The sequence below is a fragment of the Cucumis sativus genome, chromosome 5 (assembly GCF_000004075.3).
Source record: "Cucumis sativus cultivar 9930 chromosome 5, Cucumber_9930_V3, whole genome shotgun sequence".
NCBI lineage: Eukaryota > Viridiplantae > Streptophyta > Magnoliopsida > Cucurbitales > Cucurbitaceae > Cucumis > Cucumis sativus.
The window spans coordinates 28,425,330-28,453,110 of NC_026659.2; the positions used below are offsets into that span (position 1 = coordinate 28,425,330).

The 27,781-nt window shown below is 31.3% G+C and overlaps 4 protein-coding genes, 1 non-coding gene and 1 pseudogene across 5 annotated transcripts; 1 reads left to right on the forward strand and 5 right to left on the reverse strand.

The window, feature by feature from the left end:
* The first annotated feature begins 3,277 nt into the window (after positions 1-3,277).
* LOC101205739 (probable pectate lyase 18) lies at positions 3,278-8,234 on the forward strand. The gene is made up of 5 exons (XM_011657559.2): positions 3,278-3,943; positions 4,233-4,712; positions 5,231-5,657; positions 6,313-6,518; positions 7,861-8,234. Exons 1-5 carry the CDS (start codon positions 3,807-3,809, stop codon positions 8,156-8,158), a joined length of 1,548 nt encoding a protein of 515 aa, XP_011655861.1. The 5' UTR covers positions 3,278-3,806; the 3' UTR covers positions 8,159-8,234.
* A 516-nt stretch (positions 8,235-8,750) lies between these two features.
* On the reverse strand, positions 8,751-8,823 carry TRNAK-UUU. The gene has a single exon. It is a non-coding gene; the product is annotated as a tRNA-Lys (tRNA).
* A 3,913-nt stretch (positions 8,824-12,736) lies between these two features.
* LOC101205503 lies at positions 12,737-14,837 on the reverse strand. The gene is made up of 2 exons (XM_004142455.3): positions 13,953-14,837; positions 12,737-13,842 (listed from the first exon to the last, which is right to left on the reverse strand). Exons 1-2 carry the CDS (start codon positions 14,805-14,807, stop codon positions 12,907-12,909), a joined length of 1,791 nt encoding a protein of 596 aa, XP_004142503.1. The 5' UTR covers positions 14,808-14,837; the 3' UTR covers positions 12,737-12,906.
* Positions 14,838-17,334: 2,497 nt separating this feature from the next.
* Positions 17,335-19,494, reverse strand: LOC105435708 (annotated as a pseudogene).
* A 1,194-nt stretch (positions 19,495-20,688) lies between these two features.
* On the reverse strand, positions 20,689-22,938 carry LOC101205265. The gene is made up of 2 exons (XM_031885305.1): positions 22,445-22,938; positions 20,689-22,156 (listed from the first exon to the last, which is right to left on the reverse strand). The coding sequence occupies exons 1-2, from the start codon at positions 22,911-22,913 to the stop codon at positions 20,877-20,879; spliced, it is 1,749 nt and encodes a 582-aa protein (XP_031741165.1). The 5' UTR covers positions 22,914-22,938; the 3' UTR covers positions 20,689-20,876.
* A 1,425-nt stretch (positions 22,939-24,363) lies between these two features.
* Positions 24,364-26,506, reverse strand: LOC101205029. The gene is made up of 2 exons (XM_031885299.1): positions 26,008-26,506; positions 24,364-25,799 (listed from the first exon to the last, which is right to left on the reverse strand). Exons 1-2 carry the CDS (start codon positions 26,474-26,476, stop codon positions 24,520-24,522), a joined length of 1,749 nt encoding a protein of 582 aa, XP_031741159.1. The 5' UTR covers positions 26,477-26,506; the 3' UTR covers positions 24,364-24,519.
* Between the last annotated feature and the right edge of the window lie 1,275 nt (positions 26,507-27,781).

Here is a 27,781-nt window from a genome sequence, read left to right on the forward strand (position 1 = left end):
TAACATCTTGACTATACAATCACCCAAATTCAATAATGATTTTAGCACGTTTCTCGTTGAAATTTTATATCTCAAACACAATATAATAATAAACTACAACGTCAATTCAAGATCGATACCATAATCTACAAAATTAGCAAACTACTCAAAGTATACAAAATCCGCATGAAGAGAAAAAAAAACCCTCACTCATCTCAAAGTTAAAACTTCGTCTCATTGATAAAGAAAACGAGATTTCATACCTACATACTAATACACATCTACTAATTAGTTTAATTAATTGTCATTTTTATCAGAAAATGATGGTTTAGAATGTAATTAACTAAGTGACTTTGGGAAAGTAATTGATTTGACAAATAATAATAAGAGTTGCTTTGCTTATCAAAAACCCAACCCATGGTCTTGTTTATGTCTCCTACCCCACGAAAAGTACAAATACTTTGACAGCCAATGTTGAATTTTGTTTAATTAATTTCATACGTAAACCCTAATTTGTAGATTTCATTCACAATTTTATAAATTTGTATTTTAAATTCTATAGCATTTGAAATTTCCAATACTAATTTCTATATTTAATCAAAACTAAACTTTGGTTATAGTTTATAAACACTTTTTTTTAAAAAAAAAAAAATAGAAGATAAATGATTATTTGGAAACAATGTATTAACTTTATAAATTGGAATATAAGAAAATTTACATTTCCTTCCTTCTTTAATTGTTTTTCAATCTAAAACGTCACGTCAACAATTAAATTACTTAATCCTAAGAAAACTTAGCTCTAATTGGCATGGTGTAAATAATTCACTATTTATTTGTACTAAAAAACAATAAATTATTTAATAACTATCTAAATCTATTTCGAAAATGTGAAATTAAAATAATACATTTGAGAAATTTAAAGACAAAATACAACACATTGTTGCTTAGAACTGAAGAATATAAAAGGTTAGTTTTCTTTAATTTTATATATATACACGAAAGAATCCACTTTGCGAAAACCAAATTTTCATAGAACTCTTCCTTTAGTTTTACTTTGTGCGTAATTTGACAAATATCCGAGTCTCCGACGTGGGCTGCGGCTGCGCCGCCCTTTCCAAATCAGCCGGCGGTTGCCCAAAGTTCTTTCTTTCTTTTCTCTTCTTTTTTTTCCTTTCCAAATACAAATAACTAAACCATCCGTTTTAACTATAAGATATGTTTTGTAATATTTAGAAATAATACGACTTTCAAATTTTAAATAGACAGATTACTATCCAATAGAGTGTTCGAGTATCTTTTAATTTGTATAAGAAAATTAATAAGAGAAGCTTAATCTTAATTAAACAAAAATTAAGGTATATAACATTAGTATTATAAGTATATACGGAAAAAATTATTTGACGAAGTTATAACTATGCAACCGACCATCTTTTTATTGTTTGATGTAGACCAAAAAGAATATTGAAACTATATTTAGTGATGATTGATTACTAATTGAACATCGGAGTATTGAACCTATATTTAATGGTCATGATGAGATAGCTACATATTAACGTTAAATACGTTATACTCGAGTTTGACCACTCGCTAAATAGATTTGGGGGGAACTTTACAACTATATAGGTTTTTATTTATAAGGAGAAAAAAAAAGGTCCCTATGACATAGGGTTTAATGTTAAATGGTTGACATAATCAAAATGAAAGACATAGTCTTTTTGCAAATAATTGCTAAGTGGCACTCAAGTTTAATTATGGATTGGTCATTATCGAATGTCATTATGTATATTGTATAGTAGCTAGCTAGCTAGTATTGATCATTTCTTTATGGGATGATTTTAATTTTGGTTTGATTGGGTTAGGTGGTGAGATGCCTTTATTATCATATACTTTGGAATAAAATTCAAACTAAAGGAAATAACTAAATTAAAGCTTCTCTCATATGATCATGAAATGTTTAGCCCCACCACAAAATTAGGATAATCTATATATTAATCAATAATCTTCTTTAGAGGTTTGTTGTCTACAATAATAATGTTAGGTTGGTTTATAATCAACAATAAAATCATCAACAAGGTGGGTAATGAATGACAAATTTGATCCAACAATTGCATGGAAATTAATGTAATTTTGAATTTATTTTGTTTTTTTTATAAAAAAAAATCTCAACTAATTTGGTGTTAATGAAATAATTTATATTATACTAAATAATAACATAAAATCAACTTATACACACACAAAATACTTATAGCATAAATATGGGTCCCGTTCATCACATAGGAATAATATATTAAAAAGAGAAAACCCTTCAAAAGTTAAAAATTTATATATACTTTTTTTTCTTTTTTTGCTTTTTGGACCCAATTTAAATAGAGTCTTAATTTGCCAATTTAAACATGACATAATTGGTAAAGTTATTGGGATTAAAAAGTTAAGAAAAAGAGAGGTGTTGTTTTTCCACTAAAGAAAATAAGTTAAATTATAAAATATTAATTCATAAATTAAACATTTTTTTTTCTTTTTCTTATTTTCAAGTACAATAACATGAACTTATATAGAAAAAAATAAAAAAAAATTATGCAACACCATACGTTTAAGATTACTTTTATATGTTAATTGTTTGGAACAATGTTTTAAACAATTTTATACTTGACACTTTCAATTTATCTGTAAATTTAATGCAAAAATTTCTATGCAAAAATTTCAGAGAATAATTTTGTAAAGACTAAATTAAAAAGTTAAAACGAATCTTTAATCCTATACTCAAAGTTCAATGTACATTTTGTATAAATACATAATTTATTAACTAAAAACGGACAAATATTTTTCATACATAAATAATAATAACAGATGAAAGAAGTACAAAAGATTTGTCATATAAAAACTTATGGTTAGACATAATGCACACAAAAATGAACAATGGATGAATAATTCAAATAAACTTTATTCTTATTATGGCATGATTTTATTAATGTAAATAGAAATGAAAACGAACATAATGTGTATTTCATTTGTTTAATAAAAATATAAAATAAAAACAAGATAAACAAGAACCCTTTTGTTGATAAGGAGAAAGAGAGAATGGGAATGGGGGATAAACCCTAATGTGTCAAAAGTACTTTATGAAAGAGAATTTTTACATAAACACACTTTTGCAGAGATGTGTGAAAAAAAAAAGTAGGATTTATTTGTAGGACGAAGAGAAGGGGTAGGGCATTTGCAGTATAAGAATATGCATTCTTTAAGCCAACCTCCAAAGAATCTAAATCCAACAGACAAAGCAATTAACTTTTCTTGTTTTTCTTCATTTTATAGCATAAAACAAAAGCTATCTCACAGGTTCCCTCTTAACTTTTAGGATAAGTTTACCTCTTTTCTCTCTTTCCCTTTAAACCCCTCATCTTCTTTCTTCTTCTTCTTCTTCTTTTTTTAATTTCTTTCTCATTACTTAGAATAATTAACTAACAAGTTAAGAATGCAAAATACAACTTATGCAAATCACACTTCTTCTTCTCAGCCATTCAATTCTCTCAACATGACCAATCAAAAACCCTAAAACCCCACCAAGAAAGTAACCTTTTCTTAACTTGAAAAAAAACCCCTTTTCTGTTTTTTGTTTTTGTTTCATAATTATAATTATTTTAATTGTTTGTTTATTATATAAAAACACACACCCACCATTTCTACAAAATTAGGCTCTCTTAGCAGCCATGTTTTTGTTGATTTTTCAAAAACTAAATTCTTTTGAAAACAGTCTCTTTTTCTTGAATTAATACCACAGAAGAGCATTGTCAGAAACGTCCTCAAATTCCTCATTTTTACCTTTGAGGATGTTTCCTCGTGTTCTTACCACTCTCTTCATATGGATGGTTGCTTCTTCAATCTCTTGTGTCTCTTCGTCTTCTTTCAATCTTACATTACCCCATCAACATCCTGACCCTGATTCTGTTGCTGATGAACTTCAAAGGTAAATTCACATTCTTCTTATTGTTTTCTTCTGGGAAAATTTCTCTTTCTTTTCTTGAATTCTCTCATCGTTCAAACAGAAAACAGAGCATTGCTTTTCTTGAAGGATAGTCAATGTATTTTTGTTGTTTCCTAATATGGGTGTCTATGAAATTATTCTCTTCTTTGAACAAAATATAAAAATCTCCTTCGATAAGTTTTCTCATTTTCCTTTCATATGGATGTTTGCTTCAATCTTTCGCATTCCTCTGTTTCTCTATAACCTCAAAAATCTTCTGTTTTCTCTACAGGACAGTGAATGCATCCGTATGGAGAAGACAAATGCTGTCCATCGAATCAAAGGATCAAACATTCTCTTGTCTCACCGGAAACCCCATCGACGATTGCTGGCGGTGCGACCCAAATTGGGCAGCTAACCGCCAGCGATTGGCCGACTGTGGTATAGGGTTCGGGCGAGACGCCATGGGTGGCAAAGGTGGAAAGATCTACATCGTTACCGACTCGTCCGATTTGGATCCGACGAACCCAACTCCGGGAACTCTCCGGCACGCTGTGATCCAATTCGAACCACTGTGGATCATATTCTCCGCCGACATGACTATAAGGCTGAAATACGAACTTATCATCAACAGTTTTAAAACGATCGACGGCCGTGGCGCCAACGTCCACATCACCGGCGGGGGATGTATCACCATTCAATATGTGTCGAATGTCATCATCCACAACGTCCACGTGCACCACTGTAAACCCTCCGGCAATGCCAATATAAGGTCCGTAAATTTAAACTAACATCAAAAGGTTGAAGTTGATAGGTTTAGAAAACTTAGAAACTAAGAACGTGGGTGATAAAGAAAGAAAATTACTTGTGTTTTCATTTTGTCATTAGTGGTTTTGATTTTTATTAGTTAAGTTTCAAAGTATTTTAATTTTAATTAATTACCATAAGTATTTATTAAAATATAGTTAATGTAAATTTATTATATTTTTCTAAAGGGTTTATAAACAAAGGGATTAAAAAGTTTAGGCAGAAAATTTAGGATTGATGATGAAAAAACCTAAATATGAATATAGTATAGTTGGCAGAAAGAAAAAAGAGGAGTAGATAAAATCAATTAATAGGTTTATCTAACAACTAAAGTTGGACAAACTCGTAAAGCAAACATGGGTTTGTCCCTCGAATATGAGTCGATTAGCACATTTTAATTACTTTTTAAGATTTGAATAGAAACTTATTACTATTTCAATGTGTATGAAAACTTAAGCTGATACGTTATGGTATACTCACTAGATCGACTCCAACTCACGTGGGTCATCGAGGACTATCGGATGGAGATGGGATCTCAATATTTAGCTCGAGAAAGATATGGATCGACCATTGTTCATTGTCGTATTGTACCGATGGATTAATAGATGCAATAATGGGTTCGACGGGAATAACGATATCAAACAGCTACTTCTCGCACCATGACGAGGTGATGTTGTTGGGACATGACGATCGGTATGTGCAAGACTCGGGGATGCAAGTCACCATCGCCTTCAACCACTTTGGCGAGGCGTTGGTCCAACGTATGCCTCGATGTAGACATGGCTATATCCATGTCGTCAACAATGACTTCACTGCTTGGCAAATGTATGCCATTGGAGGTAGCGCTCAACCCACTATTAACAGTCAGGGTAATCGTTACACCGCTCCTGTGGACCCTAACGCCAAAGAGGTATTTCTCTCTCCCCATCTTAAATTTTATTTTTTAATAACTCAAATGAACTGTTAAATTCTTAACTAGTTTATTGTAAAATTAGTTCTTAAAGTACTACAATCGATACATTTACCGAGACATTAAAGTTCACAACTTAGAACTTAGATTTATTAAACACACTATTTAAAATTTTAGTTTTTCTTTTTCTACTAGAGCAAAGTGTAGTCATAATCATTAAAGTCTAACCCAATTGATAATGCTACAAAATTTTATTGGCTAGACTTGTACTTTTAATTGTGAAATTATTTTTTTTAACAAAATAAGATGCAAGTTGAGAAATTACTAAAACAAAGGAATAGCATAAAATTTCAATAAAAAAAAATGATATAGAAATTTAAAAAATGGAATTAGTGGTGGACGGCGGCGCGTATGAGCCGAACTTTAGAGTTGAAAGTGTGAACTTTAAAGTGAGAGAAAAAGGAAGGATTAGATTCCTCATCCCACTTGCTTGGGCGGCGCATGATGTTGACGCGCTGCCAATAAATTACAATTTCTCAACGGTCCCATCTATATTTTGTCCTTTCTTTTCATCTTTTTTGGCTGGACCGGAATTTGAGGAAGAAAAAAGATCATTGGAGTTTTGTTTTGATTTGAAATTTCTTTGATATCACAGGTGACGAGACGTTTGGACGCGGCGGAGACAGAGTGGGCGGGGTGGAACTGGCGGACGGACGGCGATATTTTGGTGAACGGTGCGTTTTTTGTACCGTCCGGCGCCGGACTTAGCACCCAGTATGGTAAGGCATCCAGCGTGGAGCCTAAGTCGGTGGCTCTCATCAATCAACTCACTATGAACGCCGGCGTCTTGGGCGCTCCAAGGTAATTTCCCATTCTTTTTCATTATATACCCTTTTTAACATTTTCATTTTCATTTTTTGTTTGTTTATTATAAGTTAAATTAAAGAGTAATTGTTACAAAATTTTATTTTGTTTGATTAGATCTTAAACCATGAAAAGTATCTAAATATTTTATCAAATAGTATACTTTTAAATTTTTCTAAAAGAATCATCACATAGTGTGAAATGTTTTAAGGTTTTGGGTTAGATGTAATTAATTAGATAAAATGAGATGATTACGACATATTCCTTTTTCATTCCATGCATGTGGATGATAAAATGACATTTTTTTTTCTTTTCTTTTACTAAAAAGTCAATAAAGGAAAATTTAAAAGGAAAAAAATGGTCTTTTTTTTTTTGCATAATTATTCTTGTGAGGTAATGTTGATTATACACTAAGAATAATCTAACATGATAATATCATTCCATATTAATTAAAAAACAAACCATAGAAATAATTAAAATTTTCTCAATTTATGGGACCTACAATCGATTTTAACGTAACAACGCATTCTCAAATTGACTCCATATATACCATCATGATTCCCTTAAGCTCCCATTTGATCCAACCTCAATTTCAAAATTTTACTAGAATTAGGTTAAGATATCAAATTTTTATTACATAGAGAAAAGCAACATTCTTTCTAATTTTCCTAAAAGAAAAAGAAAAAGAAACTAGAGATATAAAAATATCATCGAAAAAGCAAGTGGGACACATAATACAACCAACATTTGTAGGCTTTAACACATCATGCATGTATTAAATTAAAAGAGTGAAATTAAAGTGCTTCACTTTTTGCTTCTAGGGGGTTAGGGTTAATTTTGTCAAGCTTTTTCCATTCCAGCATGGAAAAAAGCTTCTTTTTAAGTCCTTCTTCTATAATACATTACATGTTGGGATCTGTGACAATAAAGTTGGCCCAAAATTTTGTGTAAATAATGGGGAATTGATTCAATTTGAACCCAAATTGAGCAACACACATGCATGTGTTTGAGCATAGAAAAAAAAAAGAAAGAGAGAAAGAAAGAAAGGCTTAGAAAATAAATGGGGAGTATTCCTTTTGATCTTTATTCTTCTTTGTCAATTCTCCCTGTGTTGTGTGTAATATCTCTTCATTATATTCTCTTCCTTTTGCTTTCCAACCATGGCCCCCCCTTTATGATGTAGGACAACTCAATTTAAGACAATGGAAGACGACCTAAAATAGTACTGTTCTTGACTTTTCTAAAATAAAGATTGATTGTGCATACTCGATATACCTGTGTTAATTTGGGTATCTCTATTAAATTATGTGTTTCTTTAATCTCTTTATCTAATTTTCAGGTATAATGGCGGTGAAGGAATTGTCTACCCAGGATTTAGCGGTGGAAGTGGTGGAAATGGTGATGAGGGATATGGGGGTAATACTGTTATCAATAATAGTCCAATTTATGAAAACGGTGGTGGTAGTGGTGGTTATGGTAATGGTAATGGTAATGATGACTACTTCGGAATGATATTTAAAGCTAACGGCCATAGAACATTTCCAATATTTTCCTCCCTAAACTACTTGTGTACTCTTCTAATTATATTCCTTTTGTATATAGTCACAAATTATAGCAGTACTTTATTATCTTTATAGAATATGTAAAAGAGTTTTAAATAGCTCGTATAATTAATTAATTAAATCAAGCTTAGTTCATTATTATTATGCAAAATTAAAAGGGATTTGAAATTATTATTTCAAATTCTATTGGGGTATTGTTTTTTCTTCCTTTTTTTTGTTTGCAGAGCATATGTCTCATTTTGGTAATACAAATCTATTTTTCTTCCATTATAGATTTTTTGTTTCTTTTATTGCAATATATAATCTTTGTTTAGTCTTTAATCAAAATTAGTTTAAAATTACTCTAAAACAAATTATCTTTTCTTTCGAGCCAAAATTAAAATATTTATACATATGAAGAAATTGAAGGAGAAAATATATACCTTTATTCTTTCTAAAATTTGATCTATATTTTTATCGATATATATTTTTTGCCTTTTATAAAGTAACAAATAATGAAGAATTTTAATTAAAGCTATTATTTTTCAGAAAAAAAATGGGTGAAGCAAAATGAATGGAATATTGAATCTCTACTTATTTATTTATTATCTTTTCACACCTTTTACTTAAAAAAAAAAAAAGAAATGGATAATTAGAATATATATAATTATAAATGAGACACAAAACACGCCGTCTGTGGGAATCGAACCCACGACCACATGGTTAAAAGCCATGCGCTCTACCAGCTGAGCTAAGACGGCTTCATACCATGTAATTAATTTAATAGATATTCGATAATTTAGAAATGAATGTTGGGCCTTCTTCGTGGGCTTTTTTGTAGATGAAGCTTTGGGCTTTTTCTTTATGGACCTTTTTCAAGATTTATTATGATTTACTAAATTTTATTTCCAATTAAAGGTTTCTTCAAATCATGATTTAAATGTTAATTTTAGTTAAAACATATTTGTAGGTAAAGTTAAATTGCAAAATTAATCAAAATTACAGTGTGTGGAATAATATGATTAACATTTTTTTAAAAGTAAAAAACCAAAATACATACAACAATATAACGGGTGTTCTTTAAATTTAAATTTGATGTACTTAATTAAAAAATGGATTCCCCTATCTTGACTCAACTTTTTGTTAGCCAATATTTCTACTTTCCCTATTTTGCAAGTCACTATGTCTATTTATATCATTTAAAAGAAGTTGATAAGTTGATAGTTCCCATTCTCTCACCCTCCATTATTGTTGTAGTAAACAAACAAAAACAGAGCTATCATTGAATAATGATATCCAAAGAAGCCATTGAGTTCAAGTAATTCTAGTGCAACTTGATTATTATTGCCTTCAATACTTGTAATAAATATCTTAGGTTAAATTTGAAGTAGGGTTCGAATTTTCTAAAGTTTGCGTTTCAACGTGTATAGAAACTTGAATGTGAATAGTCGAACCCAACTTTTTGAAGAAAACTAATTAAAATATGATTGGATGGTGGAGTTGGAGTGAGTCAAAGACGTGGGGAAAGATTTATTATATCCTACAAATGTGGACAGCAGAGTTTGGAAGAGGCAGTGGGGAAACCCTAAATCAAAGATTTTGAAATTTTTTCATGAGAGAGACGAAGATTCAAACAAAAAAAATCCTCCAAGTATATCCCATCAACCAATAACCTTTGGACTTACAGCTCGAAGTATATCCCATCAACCAATAACCTTTGGACTTACAGCTCTTATGCTTCTGATAATTACACACACACATATAAAATATCCTTTCTTAAAGTCAAACATTTTGATTTTCATGGATTCTTTTTCCACAATTGAATGCTTAGTTTGAGCGATAGAGACTCGTGGAGTTGAATAATTAAGAAGATTCAAACTCTTAATAAGATAGATAATCTATATTTCTTCTATTTATCAATTGAGTTTGAAACGACTAAATCGATCTAAACTATCATATATGATCATATTAAGGTTGTTTATGTAAAGCTAAAATATTGAACGTTCCGTCGAATTGAGACGTCCTCTTGATGAATATGTACTTAAGAATCACGTATCTGAAAAAATGATCATAAGAGAGTAGAACTCTTTATAAGATAGATGAGATAGTACATATTCTAACGTACATATTTCAACTAACTTGTCCACCATTTCCTCTAACTTAAATGCTTTCATGTAATTTTATGAAGTTTGTAAAAACACTTTAGGGTTCTATATAATAATTAGACATTATTCTTTAATTAAGAACTAAGACTAAACTAATGATATAATTTAACTAAGTTGGATATGAATGAAAGAAATGAGGAAATTATTAGGTAAAAATACGTTAATTTAATCAGGGAGTTTTAAGGTATTAAAAGAAGTCTTTTGGTATTAATTAATCTAATTTTGAGGTTTATTCCTTTGCTTCCTTTGCTGACATATCAAAGTAGACATTTTATGGTCCAAGAAGTAATTAATTAACTACTTCATTTAGTTTAATTTATAAGAAAAGTCACCCAAAAGTGGATAAAGATCAACCACTCTACAAAATATTAAAAGTTTTAATTTCTCCTTTCAAAAATAGAAAGGTTGTTCTATATATATATATAATTTGTTTGTATGTTATTAATATATATATATATAATCTCATCAATTTGCATATGATGTATGAAGAGATGACTATAGCACTCTATATTTTGCTTTATTTCCTTTTGAACCATTCATATATATTAGGTTCATAGTAACAATCGTCATATTTGAAATATTATTGTATAGTAATTATTGTAAATTTTGTGGTAGCTAGATGATTTGGTTAAAACTCTATAAACAAATATCATAATGAATCATTCAACTTTTAATTAGAGACGTTATACTTTTTTTTTTTTCTTATGAGATAGGGTTAAAGAATTTTCGTTGTCGAGGAAGTTTTAACAAAGATCACGATATAATTATATATAGCTCTCTCCCACACAAATATATAAAAGAAAAAAAAATGCTATAACATCTATGTCTATAGTTAGAGGGATTAAACAATTCATAGTACATAACAGAGGCACCTCTAGGGTTGAACGAGATTTCGTACTTAGTCTTTCAAAGTACTAGATATATCTAACAGATTCAAGGTCATTCTAATATTTATAAAGACGAAAAGAAAAAAATGAATAAGTTTTCCTCGATCTCTGAATTTTAGATAACTTAGAGATTACTAAAGAGCAAGTGCACGTTCAATGTTAATTGTTCTGGACTTTTTTTAATTAGTACGACAAATACGAGGAGGGGAGATTGAACCAATACCACTAATTTAATTAAACTCATATCATATTTATTTTATTTAAACGATCAAAGATTAATTAATTTATTTGCATCAATGGAAAGGTTTTCCACAAACATATAATTCACTTGAAAAATGGAACAATTTAATTTCAACAGAAAAAACCTAATCTCGGAAGGAAATCTTCGTTTGACTCTCCAGGACTTCTCTAAATCTGTATCTCGAAACCATGAACGGTTTTGCTCTTAAAATTTGATTTATTATAACTTAATCCTTACCCTATCAAATATTATTTATGTATTACTTGAAATTTTAAACTTTAGTATATATCTTAACATTATAATCCGTCTAGATTCAAAAGAAATTTTAACCTAAGCTTTATAGTTATCCCTAGATGTGTCATCATGTCATGCTTATAAGTAAAAGTCTTTAAGTTGGAACTTTCAATTCCCTTTTAATATTCATTCATTTTCCTTAATTCCGGTCCTCTTTTCCTACCTTTTTATTATATCCTTTGGGACTTTGATTTTTCTTTCTTGTCTGCTTTTTAAAAAATTTGTGTCAAAATACAAAATTATCCATATAAAATTTTACTATATTTAATAAATATTTTAGTTTATTTAAAAGAGCACTGTAAAAATATTTATATAATCGATTTCAATTTCTTTAAACCTTTACTCAAATAATTATTCAATGAAAATAAGTGAAATTGTTTTCTTTACGATCTTTAAAGCCACTATTTGTTAGAGAATCATAACTCACAAGTCATCGTTATATAATATATTTTAATCAAATTAAATACATACTATAGAAATGTTCTATAGACCATTTAAATTATTTCTCATCATACTATAATTATAACATTTCTATCAACATTAACATCAACACGACACGAGGGATTATTGATACTTTTATTATTTTATAAAAAAAGTCGACAATATATATAACTAAGACTAAGAGTGCAAACTTTAATATCATTGATGTCGACCTAGTAATTGAGAATGAATAAAAAATAAAAATTTTAAATGTAATAAAATGAAAAAAATTATTTAAATTTATAAATATTTTAATGAGTTATGGATTAATAAAATATTTTGTTTTTAAAAAATGAAAGGGATATTTATTAATATAATGAGCAATAATTAGCCTTTATTTATTTAACTTAGGTTAGGTGTGTGTCTATGAGTCATTTAAATTTGTATATAACAATTATTTAATCAAAACTTTTGGACCTTATGAAATGATATTAATCAAACCAAAGTGACATAGAAATAGAAGTAGAAATAGCCACAAGCACTTTTGGCTACTACTTCACTTAATATATATATATATATATATATATATATATATATATATATATATATATATATATAATTTTTCTATTTTTCTTTTTTTAGTAAACTAAATTTTATATATCCTATGTTTGCAAATTCATTTCCATTAAATTACTAATGATGTACATTCACTAATAATTCTAATTTCCAATTTATAGAAATTCAAACGTTACAATTACAATATTCCAAATTCAAACAAAAGTTTCCCCAAACACAAAAGAAACAAATCTAAAAATTTCTAGACATTATTGATTATCATCATTGCTTAAGACCATGTTTCGTCTCCTCCATCAAACCACCGCCACCATTTCTAACCACACGGCCGTCGTCGTTCTTCTCCTCTTCCTCTTCCGCCGCCGCCTCCTCTGCTTCTTTGAACTTTTTGTAAATATCACTCTTATAAAATTTCTTAGTCCTCAACACCAAAACCAAAGAAACCAAAGCTCCAAACAAACTCACCGCAGTAATAATCACAAACGAAAGCTTAAAACATACCGTCCCATTACAAACCAACTCCTCCCCTGTTTTTCTAATCTTCCCCGCCATACTCAACTGCTTCTTCGCTTCCTTATCGTATAAATACCCAGCCACATTCACATTCAACAAATAAAGCCCAACTGGGCTAGCCACCGATCCGAAATTGTAGAGAGTCGCGTAGTATTTCAACCCGAAAATCTCTGAAACAATGGCGAAGAGCAGAGGCCATTGAGCACCGTAACAGTATCCGGTCAAAATAGAGGCGATGTAAAGACCGCCTGAAGGATTGAAGGCGATTAAAAGATGGGCAATGCAGGAAAGAAGAAGAACGATTGTGAGCATTAAAGGACGAGGGAATTTGTATTTGATTAGTAAATGTTCGGAGAGGAATCCGGCCATGACTCGGCCGAGGTAATTCCAGATACTGACGAGGGAAACGAATGTGCTGATGCTTTTTTTGGGGTAATCTTGGGATTGACCGATTTGAGCGAGATTGTCGATGGCAGTAAGTGTGCCACCGACGCCGCAGGCGGTGGCGAGGAAGAGCAGGAACATGTCAAAGCTGAACAAAGCTTGAAGGATGGTCCAATCGTCTCCTCTTGGTGGGGGATTGAACACATTTTTCCACCACTCGGTTTTGATGGGTTCTTGTTGTTGAGATTTTGGTTTCTTTGGTAGAAGTGATATTGGTGTTGTGTTCTTTAATGGTGGTGAACCCTGGTAAGAAAAAATGGTAAATACATTAAACTTTATGTTATATACTTCAACTTTTTTTTCCATCTATAAAGAATTGGATTTAGTATAAGGTGAAATAATTTAAGACTCACCGGAGAAGGAGAAATGCCATTTTCAAGAGCCGCCGGCTTATTCAAACGACGCCATGACTTGAACTCTTGAGCAACAACAACCGCTATAGGCAAAAGCAATAAAAACGTAACAACCGCAGCACTTCCTCCAAATTCCCCTCTGTCAAAACTAAACTTCTGTTGCAAAATTATCATAATCATCAAAAACCCAGCCAATCCCAATGATATATACAAAAACCTATAAAAAACCTTCAACTCATCCTCCTCATGCTCCACCTTCATCCGCCGCACCGTCGGCAGAAACACCAACGACACTGCTGCCGGCAACCACCCCAACAACAGTATCAACGACTTCTCGTCTTTCCCATATATCGCATGATACAACTGCGTCACAATCGCCCCACTCAACCCCATGTACCCTTTCAGTATACCGATCACCACTCCCCGACGTTGTGGGTAGTTCTTTACGCACGTCACCAACGCCCCCGTGTTGGCAAACGTCGTCGCGTTCGCCCCCACGCAGATGTAGAGACACATTAACCAAACATGGGTTGAGATTTTCTTCGAGACGGATAGCCAAATCATGAAGTAGCCGAAGAAATTGAGGGCAGCTCCCATGGCTAGAATCGACCATGGTGGAGTTACTTCGTTGATTAACCCAGCTACGACACCAACCGTCGTACCAACGTCTTTAAAGAAACTTATAAAGTTTAGAGTTGTTTGGTCGTATCCTAATACAGTCTTTATGGTGCTCGAGTATAAACCGAACATGTACGGGATGCCCGCCATCGACATGATTAGAAACGATGCAAACATCATGAACCATGAACCCTTGATTAGTTTTAATGTAAAGGATTTCATGTTGAATCCCTCCATCTTTTTTTCTTTGGTTGAAGAAATGAGTGCTTCTTAATTTGGCTTATATAGAGAAGAGGAGGGTGTGAGAGTTTGACTTGATGATTCCCTATGAGTTGGGAAAAAGAGTCGATCCCAAATCTCTTTTCTACATATATTATTAATTTTGAAGGTGAAAATTAAAACCTTCGACTTGGAAAGAAGAAGAAGACAACGATTTGGTTTACATATATGATGTTGATATTGACTATTTTGGTTAATTTTTAAGAGATTGAGTTAATCTTATTGGTTTTTCTTACATTGTTTTTAACAATTAGATAAACATAGTTATAAAGTGGTTACAACAAAAGAGATTAATAGAAAGTTAAAAGTATAGATAAAGACTAAGCTGACTTTAATTAATTACTATAGACTAATAAAACAAGCTAATCCCTACTTTGCTTCTAGGAAGTTGCAAACTAAATAGAGAAATATATACTAATTAATTCCAAAGAAAACACAAAAAAAAACAAAAAAGGAATCAAAGATTAATTACCTCTTCCATTGTTATTAATTTTGAAATAAGATTACTCTATACTATCGAAACTTTCGATGTAATATACTTTAATTTTACTATATGATAAATAGTTTCCATACTTTGATATTTTTAAAAGGAAGGATATTGAGTTGTAATATAAAAATATTTTTAATTTGTTGGAATGGATTAATTTCTTGTTTTTAGAAAGATTACAGCACATCTACACCTCCACATTGATGAATCTCAAAGTCAACATGGTGTGCATTTATTTTTAAATTCAATAAAATCATAATGAATATCATTGATATATTAATATAATGAACCATACTTCTATTTATTGTTTCCATCCATGTGTTTTAATTCATTTTTCTAAAACACCATTTCGAATTTAGAAATTTGATTATTTTTTAATGATAATAACAAGTGCTAATTAGAGTGAAAATTTAATAACGTTTTTGATACTTTATTATTTTTTAGTATAGTAGAAGATTCAATCGAAAACATGTTTAGTTTAGTCTTTTTATTTTATTTGCAATAGGTGAAGGGTTTAATGATTGGTAATTTGTTTATATTTGGAGAGCCTTGATTGCCAAATTAGTAATATACCAACAACGTAGACTTTGAAGAACTTATATATATTCATTAAAACGGTGTTCTATTGTTATAAATTGAGTACACATTACAACTTTATTGTAAAACTAATTATAAACTAATACAAATATAGAAACTTCACCAAATACAAACTAAACAATCATTATTAATATAAGGATAAATATTTTTAATAAAAGGTAAAGTTATATAAACATATGATTTAGAGTCAAAATTTTGTAATTTAATTGAAATTTCCACCAATTTGTTTAATTATATAATATAATATCTTTGCTTTTTCCACAAAAAAGTAATTGACAAATACACAATTACAATTAATTAGCCATTGTCATTGAAAGGCCAATTTTTTTTTTTTCAATTTTAATATCTACCATGAGGTACATGTATTGACCTTTCGACACTTCTTCTAATAATACTATATAGATATATAAGTGTTAAACTGATTATCTTAATCAATATTCAAAGCTACATACATATATTTAATCATTAGCCTTTATTTTGATATTAATGTATAATTAATTTCATCCGAGTCTTATAATTTTGTAAATATTTTTATAAGTTTGCTAATTTACAATAACTTTCTTTAAAAAAAATTCAAATGTTTCATAGTGTATAGTAGTACTTCATCTTGGTGTTGTGAGTAAGAATAAAGGTGTTTAAGATGAAGTAAGTTAGTATAATAAAATGAAATTTATTTAAAACTAATAAACTTATTTTTTATAATTGGTGAGAGAAAATAAAATTGAAATGGAAAAAATGGGACATAATTAAAGATTTAAATATTTAAGTGTTAATTACGTAACACTAACAATCACGATGGTCAATAAATAGTATTATAAAGACTTTCATTTTACCATATTTGAAAGGGAAATTCTACCTTATTAATTAATCTTAGGCTGCCACGTGGGGCTAACAAAATTCATGAACTTAGGGGTTCATTTTTAATTTACATAATTTTAATATTAAATGAAACTTCTATAAAATTACTCAACAAAATTATAATTATATACATAGATTACACCAAAGTCTATACAACTTAAATTCTAATTAATTAACCATTTAAAAAACAATCAATAATATAAAGTTTAATTTCATCAACTTGTGATGATCCATGAGTTGTGAAGTTCACTAGTCGGTTTAGGAAGTGTTCCACATGATCAACAAAACCCTAGTTTGTTCTTCACAGTAAATCCGAGGATATATATTTGGTTAACAAATCAGAAACTAAAGTAAACTTATGCTATCAGAATGATGATTGAGAGGGGAAGCAGTGGAAGAAGAAGAAGAATCAGTGGGAGATGGAGGGTGGGGGTTAGGGTTAGGGTTAGGGTTAGGGATGGGATCGTTGGCTATCATGAGAGAATATCAGTGGAAAAGTTAACTGATTTAGAAGATAAAATAGCATAATTGTGATTGGTTTAAGTAAGAGAAGAATAACAAAAATGAGTTGTTAATAGCATCTTTGATAAGAGAAACAAAAGTGATGGGCTGATTTTTTGTGTCCATGCTTTCATATTGATACTTGGGTTCTACCCCAATTTGCATACACACTATCTTCCACCTACTTGCCACACCCATCTTCATTATTACTACTTCTGTTCACTCTAATTTTCATTATAAATCATGGATGAGTAGAAAAACTTAAGTTTGGGGGATGAGATTGAGTTCAATAATGTACTTCAAACCTTTTAATTTAACTCATTTTCTTAATTTCTTCCATCTTTTTTCACATTTCCATCATTTTCTCGTTTCCTCCGGTGCTCCGGCAGCTTCCACAGCCCCATTTCTAACGACTTCTGTTTCAGCTTCATTTCTGAACTTCTTGTAAATATCACTCTTGTAGAAACTTCGTTCTCATCACTAATATCAATGAAATAAACATAGTCAACAAAGTAACCACAGTGATTATAATGAACGAAAGCTTAAAGCATTCCCCTCCAAAGCACTTTAGTTCTTCCCCTGCTTTTCGTATAATCCCTTTTGCTTTGAGCTGTTTCTCTGCTTCTCTATCGTACAACTTCCCAACCACTTTCATATTCAGAATATAAAGTCCAATTGGCATCGCAACTGTCCCGAAATTGTAAAGCGTTGAGTAATATTTCCACCCAAAAATCTCTGAAATTATGACGAAAATTACTGGGCATTGTGCTCCTAAACAGAATCCGATTACGATGGAAGCAACAGATACTCCATATAGGACATCAAATGCCATCATCAAGTAGCCAAAACAGGATAAAAGAAGGATCAGAGAAAGTATTAAAGGACGAGGGAATTTGTATTTAATGAAAACGATTTCAGAGACGAAACCAGAGACAACTCGACCGAGGTAATTCCAAATACTGACTAATGTTATGAATGTGCTAATGCTTTTTTTTGGGTATCCCAAAGACATTCCGATTTGACCCAAATTGTCAATCACCGTTAACGTTCTACCAACGCCACTACTTATGGATAGGAATAAAATCAGCATGTCGACACTGAAGACAGCTTGAAGAATTGTGAAATCCTCGCCTCGTTGTGGTGGGTTGAAAATTGTTGTCCAACAAGATGGTTCTTTTTGTTATTGTTTTGGATGCTTTGTTTTTGGGAGTTTCTCTGTTATGATTTGAACAGATGGATTTGGATCAGATTTGGTTTTAAGTTTCCAGAGATTGTATTCTTCGATAATGACGATGGGGAGTGGGAGGAGGAGAAGGACGACGATGGCGGCAGCGCTGCCACCATATTGGTTTTGAGTGAACTCTGTTTTGCGTTTGTACAATGATCATTAGCATGAGGAATCCGGCGAGAACAAGAGAAATGTAGAGGAAATTGTAGAAAACTTTGAGCTCATTTGGCTGTCTGATGACTTTCATGATACGAACTGTTCGTAAGAATGCGAAGGAAATTGCAGCCGGAAGCCATCCGATGAGGAGAATTAAGGATTTGGTGTCGCCGCCGTAAAATGCATGGAAGAGCTGTGTGATTATGGCGCCGCTTAGCCCGACGTATCCCTTTAAAATACCTAATTGGGTTTTAACCTTTGAATTAGAAGTATTGTCTAATTAGCCATTCTCATTTTAATAAAGACTTACCGAGAACAAAGCCACGCCTTTCCGGGAAAGTTATTGACACAAGTACCTATACAACTCGTATTTTGAGCACTTCCTCCAATACAAATATAGAGACACATTTGCCAAACTTTGTGGGTGGAGATCCGACCTGTAACACTAAGCCAAATCATAAAGTAACCAAAGAAATTCAAAACAACACCAATTAATAGAATCACCCACAATAACGTAACCTCGTTAATGAGACCAGATAAAACGCCGACGTTTGCACCCAAATCCTTAATAAAACTCAACAAAGTCAATGTCGTTTGGTCGTAACCCAAAATCGATTTAATGTAGCTCGAATACAAACCGAACATGTACATTGATTCAGACATTGCCATGATTAGGAGTGAAGCAAAAACCATGAACCATCGTCCAGTTATGATGTGGAGGACTATGCCTTTTATGTCGAAGCATCTCAATGTAATTTCTTCGCTAACCACCATTTTCTTATAAAGTGGATTATTGTTCCAAATGAAAGTTGGATGGTTGTGATCGACGAATGAATGAAGACTATATAGAGATTTTCTCAAATCAAGCATAGATTATATAGTTGCCAAAGGTAGTAGATTTAAATTATGAACCTCATAGTCACTATATTAATATGCCTGTATATCATTTAAGTTATGCTCGTTTTGACCAATTCTATAGCTGACAAGTAAAATCTAAAGGGAAGGTTATCAATTTTAATTCATTTACGTCATTGTTTGCCATTTTTTTTAGTGTGGATTAACTTTGATATAACTATCTTAGTTTTATTGAGTTGACGTAGATTTAAATGCTTTAGAGACTTTATTATTCCACTGCATTAAAAAGCAAGAATGTTTGAAAAGCATTTTTGGACCATTATTTTTTAGAATATATGAAGGGTAAGAAGTTGATTCAATACTCTTATCCATTATTTCTTAAGTAAACGAAAGGGTCAGAGAATCGAACCTTTAAGATCCTAATCTCACAGACATATTGATACTTTGTTCCAAACTTTTTAGGTTGAGTACTGACGTCCATTTGAAAATTTTAAGAGGTCGAGAGTAGAATATAAAAACACTTAGTTTAGTGGTTTTACGATTTTGTTTAAGTTTTTGGAATTTATCTCAGCTCTCCCAATTTTTGTTATGGTTTTTCACTTTTCTTTAAGAAAAACTATAATTTGATGTAGGTAAAATTTTAAAAACTAAGAAACTTCCAATCATGTTTAATAAAAAAAATAGTAACAGTGTTCATAACATTAATATTACCCAAAAATCATACGTTATGAGTGAGTTTGAATTGAACAGATAAAGAAAGAAAAAATAATAACATTTTTTATTTATTTAAATTCTTTTGATAAAATCCCTAGTAGTGTTTTACAAACACTATTTTTTTTAGCGATTATCACAAATCTTTATAACCCGTTTTAATTGATTTGAGAAGAAAAAACTCATTTTAATGTAAGGCATTTATCAAACATTTCACTTTTTAAATGAGTTTTTTTTTTTTAAAAAAGGCTTATTAACAGTTAAACAAAACACACCGACCCTAAAAATCAACATTCCATTTGATAACCATCTCTTTTCTAGTTATCTAATTACCATTCATGTCTTGCTTGTTAAATTGAACATGATTCTTTTAAGCATCAATTATAAACCAAAGTAGTTAAATTCTTATACTCTAGATTATTTTCTATTTTTTAAAAAATAACATATGAAGTAAGAGCAACAAATCATATCAACTTTAAAATTATAACAAAAATAACTCTACTAGTTAAAGTTATGCTCATTTTGATCCTAACATGTCCAAAATTGAATAACAAAATATTAGAAGGAAAAAAGTTAATAGATTTGTCTTTATCATCTCTTTCCTTCAAACATTTTTTGGATTTTACTCCACTTTTCAACTTCTTCTTTGCATTATAATTTTCTCTCTCTCTTCTGCTCCTCCCGCCGTCGCCACAGCCTCATTTCCGGCCACCTCTGTTTCGGCTTCATCTCTAAACTTTTTATAAATATCACTTTTGTAAAAACTTCTTGTTCTAATCACTAAAATCAATGAAATAAACATACCCATCAAAGTAACTGCAGTGATTACGATGAACGAAAGCTTAAAGCATTCCCCTCCATAGCACTTTAAGTCTTCCCCTGCTTTTCGTATAATCCCTTTTGCTTTTAGCTGTTTCTCTGCTTCTCTGTCGTAGAAGTTCCCAGCCACTTTCACATTCATAATATAAAGTCCAATTGGCATCGCAACCGTCCCGAAATTGTAAAGCGTTGAGTAATATTTCAACCCAAAAATCTCTGAAATTATGGCGTAAATCAACGGCCACTGTGCTCCAACACAGAATCCGATTACGATGGAAGCAACATATAATCCATTTGGGACGTCAAATGCGATGACCAAGTAGCCGACACAGGATAAAAGAAGGTTCAGAGAAAGCATTAAAGGACGAGGGAATTTGTATTTTATCAAAACGATTTCAGAGACGAAACCAGAGACAACTCGACCGAGGTAATTCCAAATACTGACTAATGATACAAATGTGCTAATGCTTCTTTTTGGGTATCCCAAAGACATTCCGATTTGACCCAAATTGTCGACCGCCGTTAACGTTCCACCAGCGCCACAAATTACAGATATGAATAAAATCAGCATGTCGACACTGAAGACAGCTTGGAGAATTGTGAAATCCTCGCCTCGTTGTGGTGGGTTGAAAATTGTTGTCCAACACGATGGTTCTTTTTGTTTTGAATGCTCTGTTTTTGGGAGTTTCTCAGTTATGATTTGAACAGAAGAATTTGGAGATTTGGTTTTAAGTTTCTGGAGATTGCATTCTTCGATAGTGACAACGGCGAGTGGTAGGAGGAGAAGAACGACTATGGCAGCCGCGCTGCCACCATATTGGTTTTGAGTGAACTCTGTCTTGCTTTGTACAATGATCATTAGCATGAGGAATCCGGCGAGGAGAAGAGAAATGTAGAGGAAATTATAGAAAACTTTGAGCTCATTTGGCTGTCGGATGACTTTCATGATACGAACTGTTCGTAAGAATGCGAAGGAAATTGCAGCCGGAAGCCATCCGATGAAGAGAATGAGGGATTTAGTGTCGCCGCCGTAGAATGCGTGGAAGAGCTGTGTGATTATGGCGCCGCTTAGCCCGATGTATCCCTTCAAAAGACCTAATTTTTTTCAACGTTTGAATTAGCCATTAACGATTTTATTGTTATCTAATTAGCCATAATGATTTTATTATTATTATTAAAGTAAGATATAATCCTATTCTAAATCCAAGTTTGAAATTGGGAAATGAATTAGTGATTGAGCATCAAAATCCAATAATATTATATGAAAGTATTTCCTAAATTGAAAGGTTGAAATTTTATAAAATGTCTAATAAACTCCAACATTTAATATTGAAATTTTAAATAACCATAGTATATATACAAATTTTTTTAATGAAGACTTACCGAGAACAACGCCACGCCTTTCGGGAAAGTTATTAACACAAGTAACCATAGAACCGGTATTAGCAAAGGATTGGGAACTTCCTCCCATACAAATATAGAAACACATTTGCCAAACTTTTGGGGTGGAGATTCGGCGAGTAACACCGAGCCAAATCATAAAGTAACCAAAAAAGTTCATAACTGCACCAATTAATAGAACCACCCACGGTGGCATAAACTCGTTAATAAGACCAGATAAAATGCCAACGTTTGCACCCAAATCCTTAAAAAAACTCAACAAATTCAACGTCGTTTGGTTGTAACCCAAAGCCGATTTAATGTCGCTCGAATACAAACCAAACAAGAACGTTGTTCCAAACACCGCCATGATTAGGAGTGAAGCAAACACCACGAACCACCGTCCGGTTATGACGTAGACAACTATGCTTTTTATGTCGAAGCATCTCAATGTTCCTTCGCTAACCCCCATTTTCTTAGATCATGCAAATTGTTGTTTCAAATGAAAATTATAGGGTTGTGAATGTCGAATGGATTGAGAATATATATAGATTTTCTCAAATCAAGCATAGATTCTATAGTTGACTTGGTAGTGGATTTAAATTATGAACCTTATAGTCACTATTTAATATGTTTGTATGTTAGTTAAGTTATGCTCGTTTTGCAAAATATCAAGGAAAGATTATCAATTTAATTTGACTATTGTTTTGGCATATATTTAAATGCTTTATAATGGATGTAATGTTTTATTTATTTAACGCGAGAAATGAAATATATGAAAATTGAGATAAACCTCGAGTTTAGAAAGATTTATCGTATATATACTTATTAAATTGAGGAATTGTCAAAAATAAGAAAATAGACAAACTATTTACACCTTATGCCAAAATCAAGTGTAATAAATTTTCGTCGTTTCGTGGTTTTTTGCTACATAGAGTGTAAATAGTTTGTATTCTTTATCATTCTTGAAAAAATCTCGTGTTGAAAAGCAAGAATGTTTTTAAAGCATTTTTTAAGCATTATTTTTAGAATATATGAAGAATAAGACGTTGATTCAATATTTTTATCCATTGTTTTGGGTTAGAGAATCAAACTCTTAAAACTCTAATCTCACAAACATATAGTACAATTTTTATTCCAAACTTTTTTATTGAACTATGTTTGTATTGAAGGTCGAGAATGAAATATAAAAACACTCAGTGGTTTAGAATTAATTAATGGTTAGAAGTTGACTAAACATTACAATTTTGTTTAAGTTTTTGAAATTTATACGTGCTCTCTCATTTTTTTTTGTTATGGTTTTCACTTTTCCTTAGGAAAAACTAGAATTTGACGTAAAACTTAAAAAACAAGTAGCAATGGTGTTTATAAAATTAATATTACTAAAAAAATCAAACCTTATGAGTGAGTTTGAATTGACTAGAGAAAGAAAGAACATTTTTATGCAAACTCGTGTGATAAAATAGTTTACGGTGTTTCCAAAAACTATTTTAAATGATTGTCAACTATTTAAAACTCTTTTGAATTCATTTTTAAAAAATTATTTTAATTTAAATTCTTTAATAGAAAATAATATAGAAATTAGTTGTCAAATATTCCATTTCTCAAATGACTTATTCTTTTAAAAAAGTGTTCTAAACCTACTTTTAAATTTTTTTTAAAAATATTTTTTTTTCAAAATTAAACATTTTAACCGTTCAACAAAACACACCATTTTCTCATAATATTATGTCAACCTGAACATAATTCTTTAAGCATAAATTGTGAACAAAAAATTTTACTCTTCCACTCTAGATAGAGAAACAAACCTTAATGAATCTAAAATTAGTTAAATTATGCTAATCTCATATCTAACACCTTGGTTAAATTAAATGACAAAAGATTAAAACCAAAAAAGTTTATAGATTAATAAATTCTTAAGATGCAATTTCTTTAAGAACCCTTAATATTACAATACAATATGATGATAGAACTTTGTGCCTTCAAACAAAGGACAGAGATGAGGGGAAAAAAAGTCTCTCAAATCTCTCTTTCTAATCTCTTTGCTTCAAACATTTTTTTGGATTTTACTCCACTTTTCAACTTCTTCTTTGTATTATAACTTTCTCTGTCTCTTCCGCTGCTCCGGCCGTCGCCACAGCCTCATTTCCGGCCACTTCTTTTTCGGCTTCCTCTCTAAACTTTTTATAAATATCACTTATGTAGAAACTCCTTGTTCTAATCACTAAAATCAATGAAATAAACATACCCACCAAAGTAACTGCAGTGATTATGATGAACGAAAGCTTAAAGCATTCCCTTCCAAAGCACTTTAATTCTTCCCCTGCTTTTCGTATAATCCCTTTTGCTTTGAGCTGTTTCTCTGCTTCTCTGTCGTACAACTTCCCAGTCACTTTCACATTCATAATATAAAGTCCAATTGGGATTGCAGCTGCCCCGAAATTGTAAAGCGTTGAGTAATATTTCAACCCAAAAATCTCTGAAATTATGGCGTAAATCATCGGCCATTGTGCTCCTAAACAGAATCCGATTACGATGGAAGCAACATATAATCCATTTGGGACGTCGAATGCGATCATCAAGTGGCCGATACAGGATAAAAGAAGGGTTAGAGAGAGTATTAAAGGACGAGGGAATTTGTATTTTATCAAAACGATTTCAGAGGCGAAACCAGAGACAACTCGACCGAGGTAATTCCAAATACTGACTAATGATACAAATGTGCTAATGCTTTTCTTTGGGTATCCCAAAGACATTCCAATTTGACCCAAATTTTCGATCGCCGTTAACTGTCCACCAGTGCCACAAATTACAGATAGGAATAAAATCAGCATGTCGACACTGAAGACAGCTTGGAGAATTGTGAAATCCTCGCCTCGTTGTGGTGGGTTGAAAATTGTTGTCCAACACGATGGTTCTTTTTGTTCTGGATGCTCTGTTTTTGGGAGTTGCTCTGTTATGATTTGAACAGAGGGATTTGGAGATTTGGTTTTAAGTTTCCAGAGATTGTATTCTTCGGTAGTGACGACGGCGAGTGGTAGGAGGAGAAGAACGACTATGGCAGCCGCGCTGCCACCATATTGGTTTTGAGTGAACTCTGTCTTGCTTTGTACAATGATCATTAGCATGAGGAATCCGGCGAGGAGAAGAGAAATGTAGAGGAAATTGTAGAAAACTTTGAGCTCATTTGGCTGTCGGATGACTTTCATGATACGAACTGTTCGTAAGAATGCTAAGGAAATTGCAGCCGGAAGCCATCCGATGAGGAGAATGAAGGATTTAGTGTCGCCGCCGTAGAATGCGTGGAAGAGCTGTGTGATTATGGCGCCGCTTAGACCGACGTATCCCTTCAAGAGACCTAATTTTTTTTTAACGTTTGAATTAGAAGTGATTTTCTTATTATTACTAAAATAAGATATAATCCTTAATATTGAAAATTTAAATTACACTCTTCAAGATTTGTAAACCAAATAAAATTAAAGTTAATGGAATAATTAAAATACATGATGATAGATAATCATTAAATTCCATACAATTTTAGGGACTAAAATTTAATAAAAACTTACCGAGAACAATGCCACGTCTTTCGGGAAAGTTATTAACACAAGTAACCAAAGCACCTGTATTAGCAAAGTTCTGAGAACTTCCTCCCATACAAATATAGAGACACATTTGCCAAACTTTTGGGGCGAAAATTCGACGAGTAACACTGAGCCAAATCATAAAGTAACCAAAAAAATTCATAAGGGCACCAATTAATAGAATCACCCATGGTGGCGTAACCTCGTTAATAAGACCAGATAAAATGCCGACATTTGCACCTAAATCCTTAAAGAAACTCAACAAATTCAACGTCGTTTGATTGTATCCCAAAACCGATTTAATGTCGCCCGAATACAAACCAAACATGAACGTTGATCCAGACACCGCCATGATTAGGAGTGAAGCAAACACCACGAACCATCGTCCGATGATGACGTGAACGACTATGTTTTTTATGTCAAAGCATCTCGATGATCCTTTGCTGACTACCATTTTCTTAGAGGGTGGATTATTGTTCCAAATGAAAATTGCATGGTTTTGAATGTCGTATGAATGGAGAATATATATATATATAGATTTTCTCAAATCAAGCATAGATTCTATAGTTGTCAAGACAGTTGACTCAATTTATGAACCTCATTGTCACCGTCTAATATACATTGGTTCTATTGATTCTATAATCCTAATAAAACCATTAATTTCCATAGATTATCTATAACCATAAAACTATTTTCGGCCACCTTTGTTTCGGCTTCATCTCTAACTATTTAATATGCATAGATTCTATAACCCTAAAACTATATTCCAATAAGTATGTCGAAATGAAATAAGTCTAACAAAATTGAGATAAAATTGTAGATAAAAGCAAGCTCGATTTTAGAGATATTTTATTATTTCATCGTATATATACTTATTAAAAAGCAAGAAGGTTTGAGAAGTATTCTCGAACCATTGCTTTTAGAATATATGAAGGGTAAGAAGTTGATTCAATATTACATTAATATAATACATTAATATTACCCAAAAACAAACAAACTAAGTACATTAATATTACCCAAAAATCAAACCTTATGAGTGGGTTTGAATTGAGTAGAGAGAAAGAAAAAAAATATTACATTTTTATTTAAACTCTAGAAAAAAAATTCATTTTGACTTAAACTATTTTGATAGAAAAACAATTTAAAAAAGAATTTTTTTAAAAATAATAGATTTTACAAAATATTTACGACATATAGCAAATTCTATCGCCGATAGTTATTGATATGCTACAGTGATATAATACAAAATTTTTATTTTATTTTTCTATTTGTAAAAATGTCCCTTTAAAAAAATTATTTAATATAGTTGTCAAATAATTCGTTTCTCAATTGGTTTACTTTTTGAAAATCGTAAAAAATAGTAAATTTGACATATGTTTATTTCAGTGACATTGATAACAGTAATAGAAGTCAATCAAATTCTACCATTGATATAATCCAAATTTTTACTATAGTTTGAAAATATTTTAATTTATTTTGCTACTTTTTTAAATGTCCTTTTATTTTTTTGAAACTTTTAATTTGTCCAAAAATGACTTATTTTCAAAACTCAAACACTTTGACACTAATACAAAACACATCGACCCTAAAATTAAACCTTCGATTTCATAACATCTCTTCTCTAGTTATCTAATTACCAAACATATGTCTTAAATCCTTGTCAAATTGTTTTGCATAATATTCCGTCGAGTTGAACATTATTCTTTAAGCATAAATTATGATCTGACTCTATATTCTCATACTTTCTAAAATTAATATG

Coding starts and splice junctions, on each gene's coding strand:
- LOC101205739 (XM_011657559.2), top strand. CDS start 3,807: ATGTTTCCTCGTGTTCTTACCACTCTCTTCATATGGATGGTTGCTTCT. Junction 3,944..4,232: donor GTTGCTGATGAACTTCAAAG/GTAAATTCACAT, acceptor TTTTCTCTACAG/GACAGTGAATGCATCCGTAT. Junction 4,713..5,230: donor TCCGGCAATGCCAATATAAG/GTCCGTAAATTT, acceptor TATACTCACTAG/ATCGACTCCAACTCACGTGG.
- LOC101205503 (XM_004142455.3), bottom strand. CDS start 14,807: ATGGAGGGATTCAACATGAAATCCTTTACATTAAAACTAATCAAGGGT. Junction 13,843..13,952: donor ATGGCATTTCTCCTTCTCCG/GTGAGTCTTAAA, acceptor TTTTCTTACCAG/GGTTCACCACCATTAAAGAA.
- LOC101205265 (XM_031885305.1), bottom strand. CDS start 22,913: ATGGGGGTTAGCGAAGGAACATTGAGATGCTTCGACATAAAAAGCATA. Junction 22,157..22,444: donor AAGGCGTGGCGTTGTTCTCG/GTAAGTCTTCAT, acceptor GAAAAAAATTAG/GTCTTTTGAAGGGATACATC.
- LOC101205029 (XM_031885299.1), bottom strand. CDS start 26,476: ATGGTAGTCAGCAAAGGATCATCGAGATGCTTTGACATAAAAAACATA. Junction 25,800..26,007: donor AAGACGTGGCATTGTTCTCG/GTAAGTTTTTAT, acceptor AAAAAAAATTAG/GTCTCTTGAAGGGATACGTC.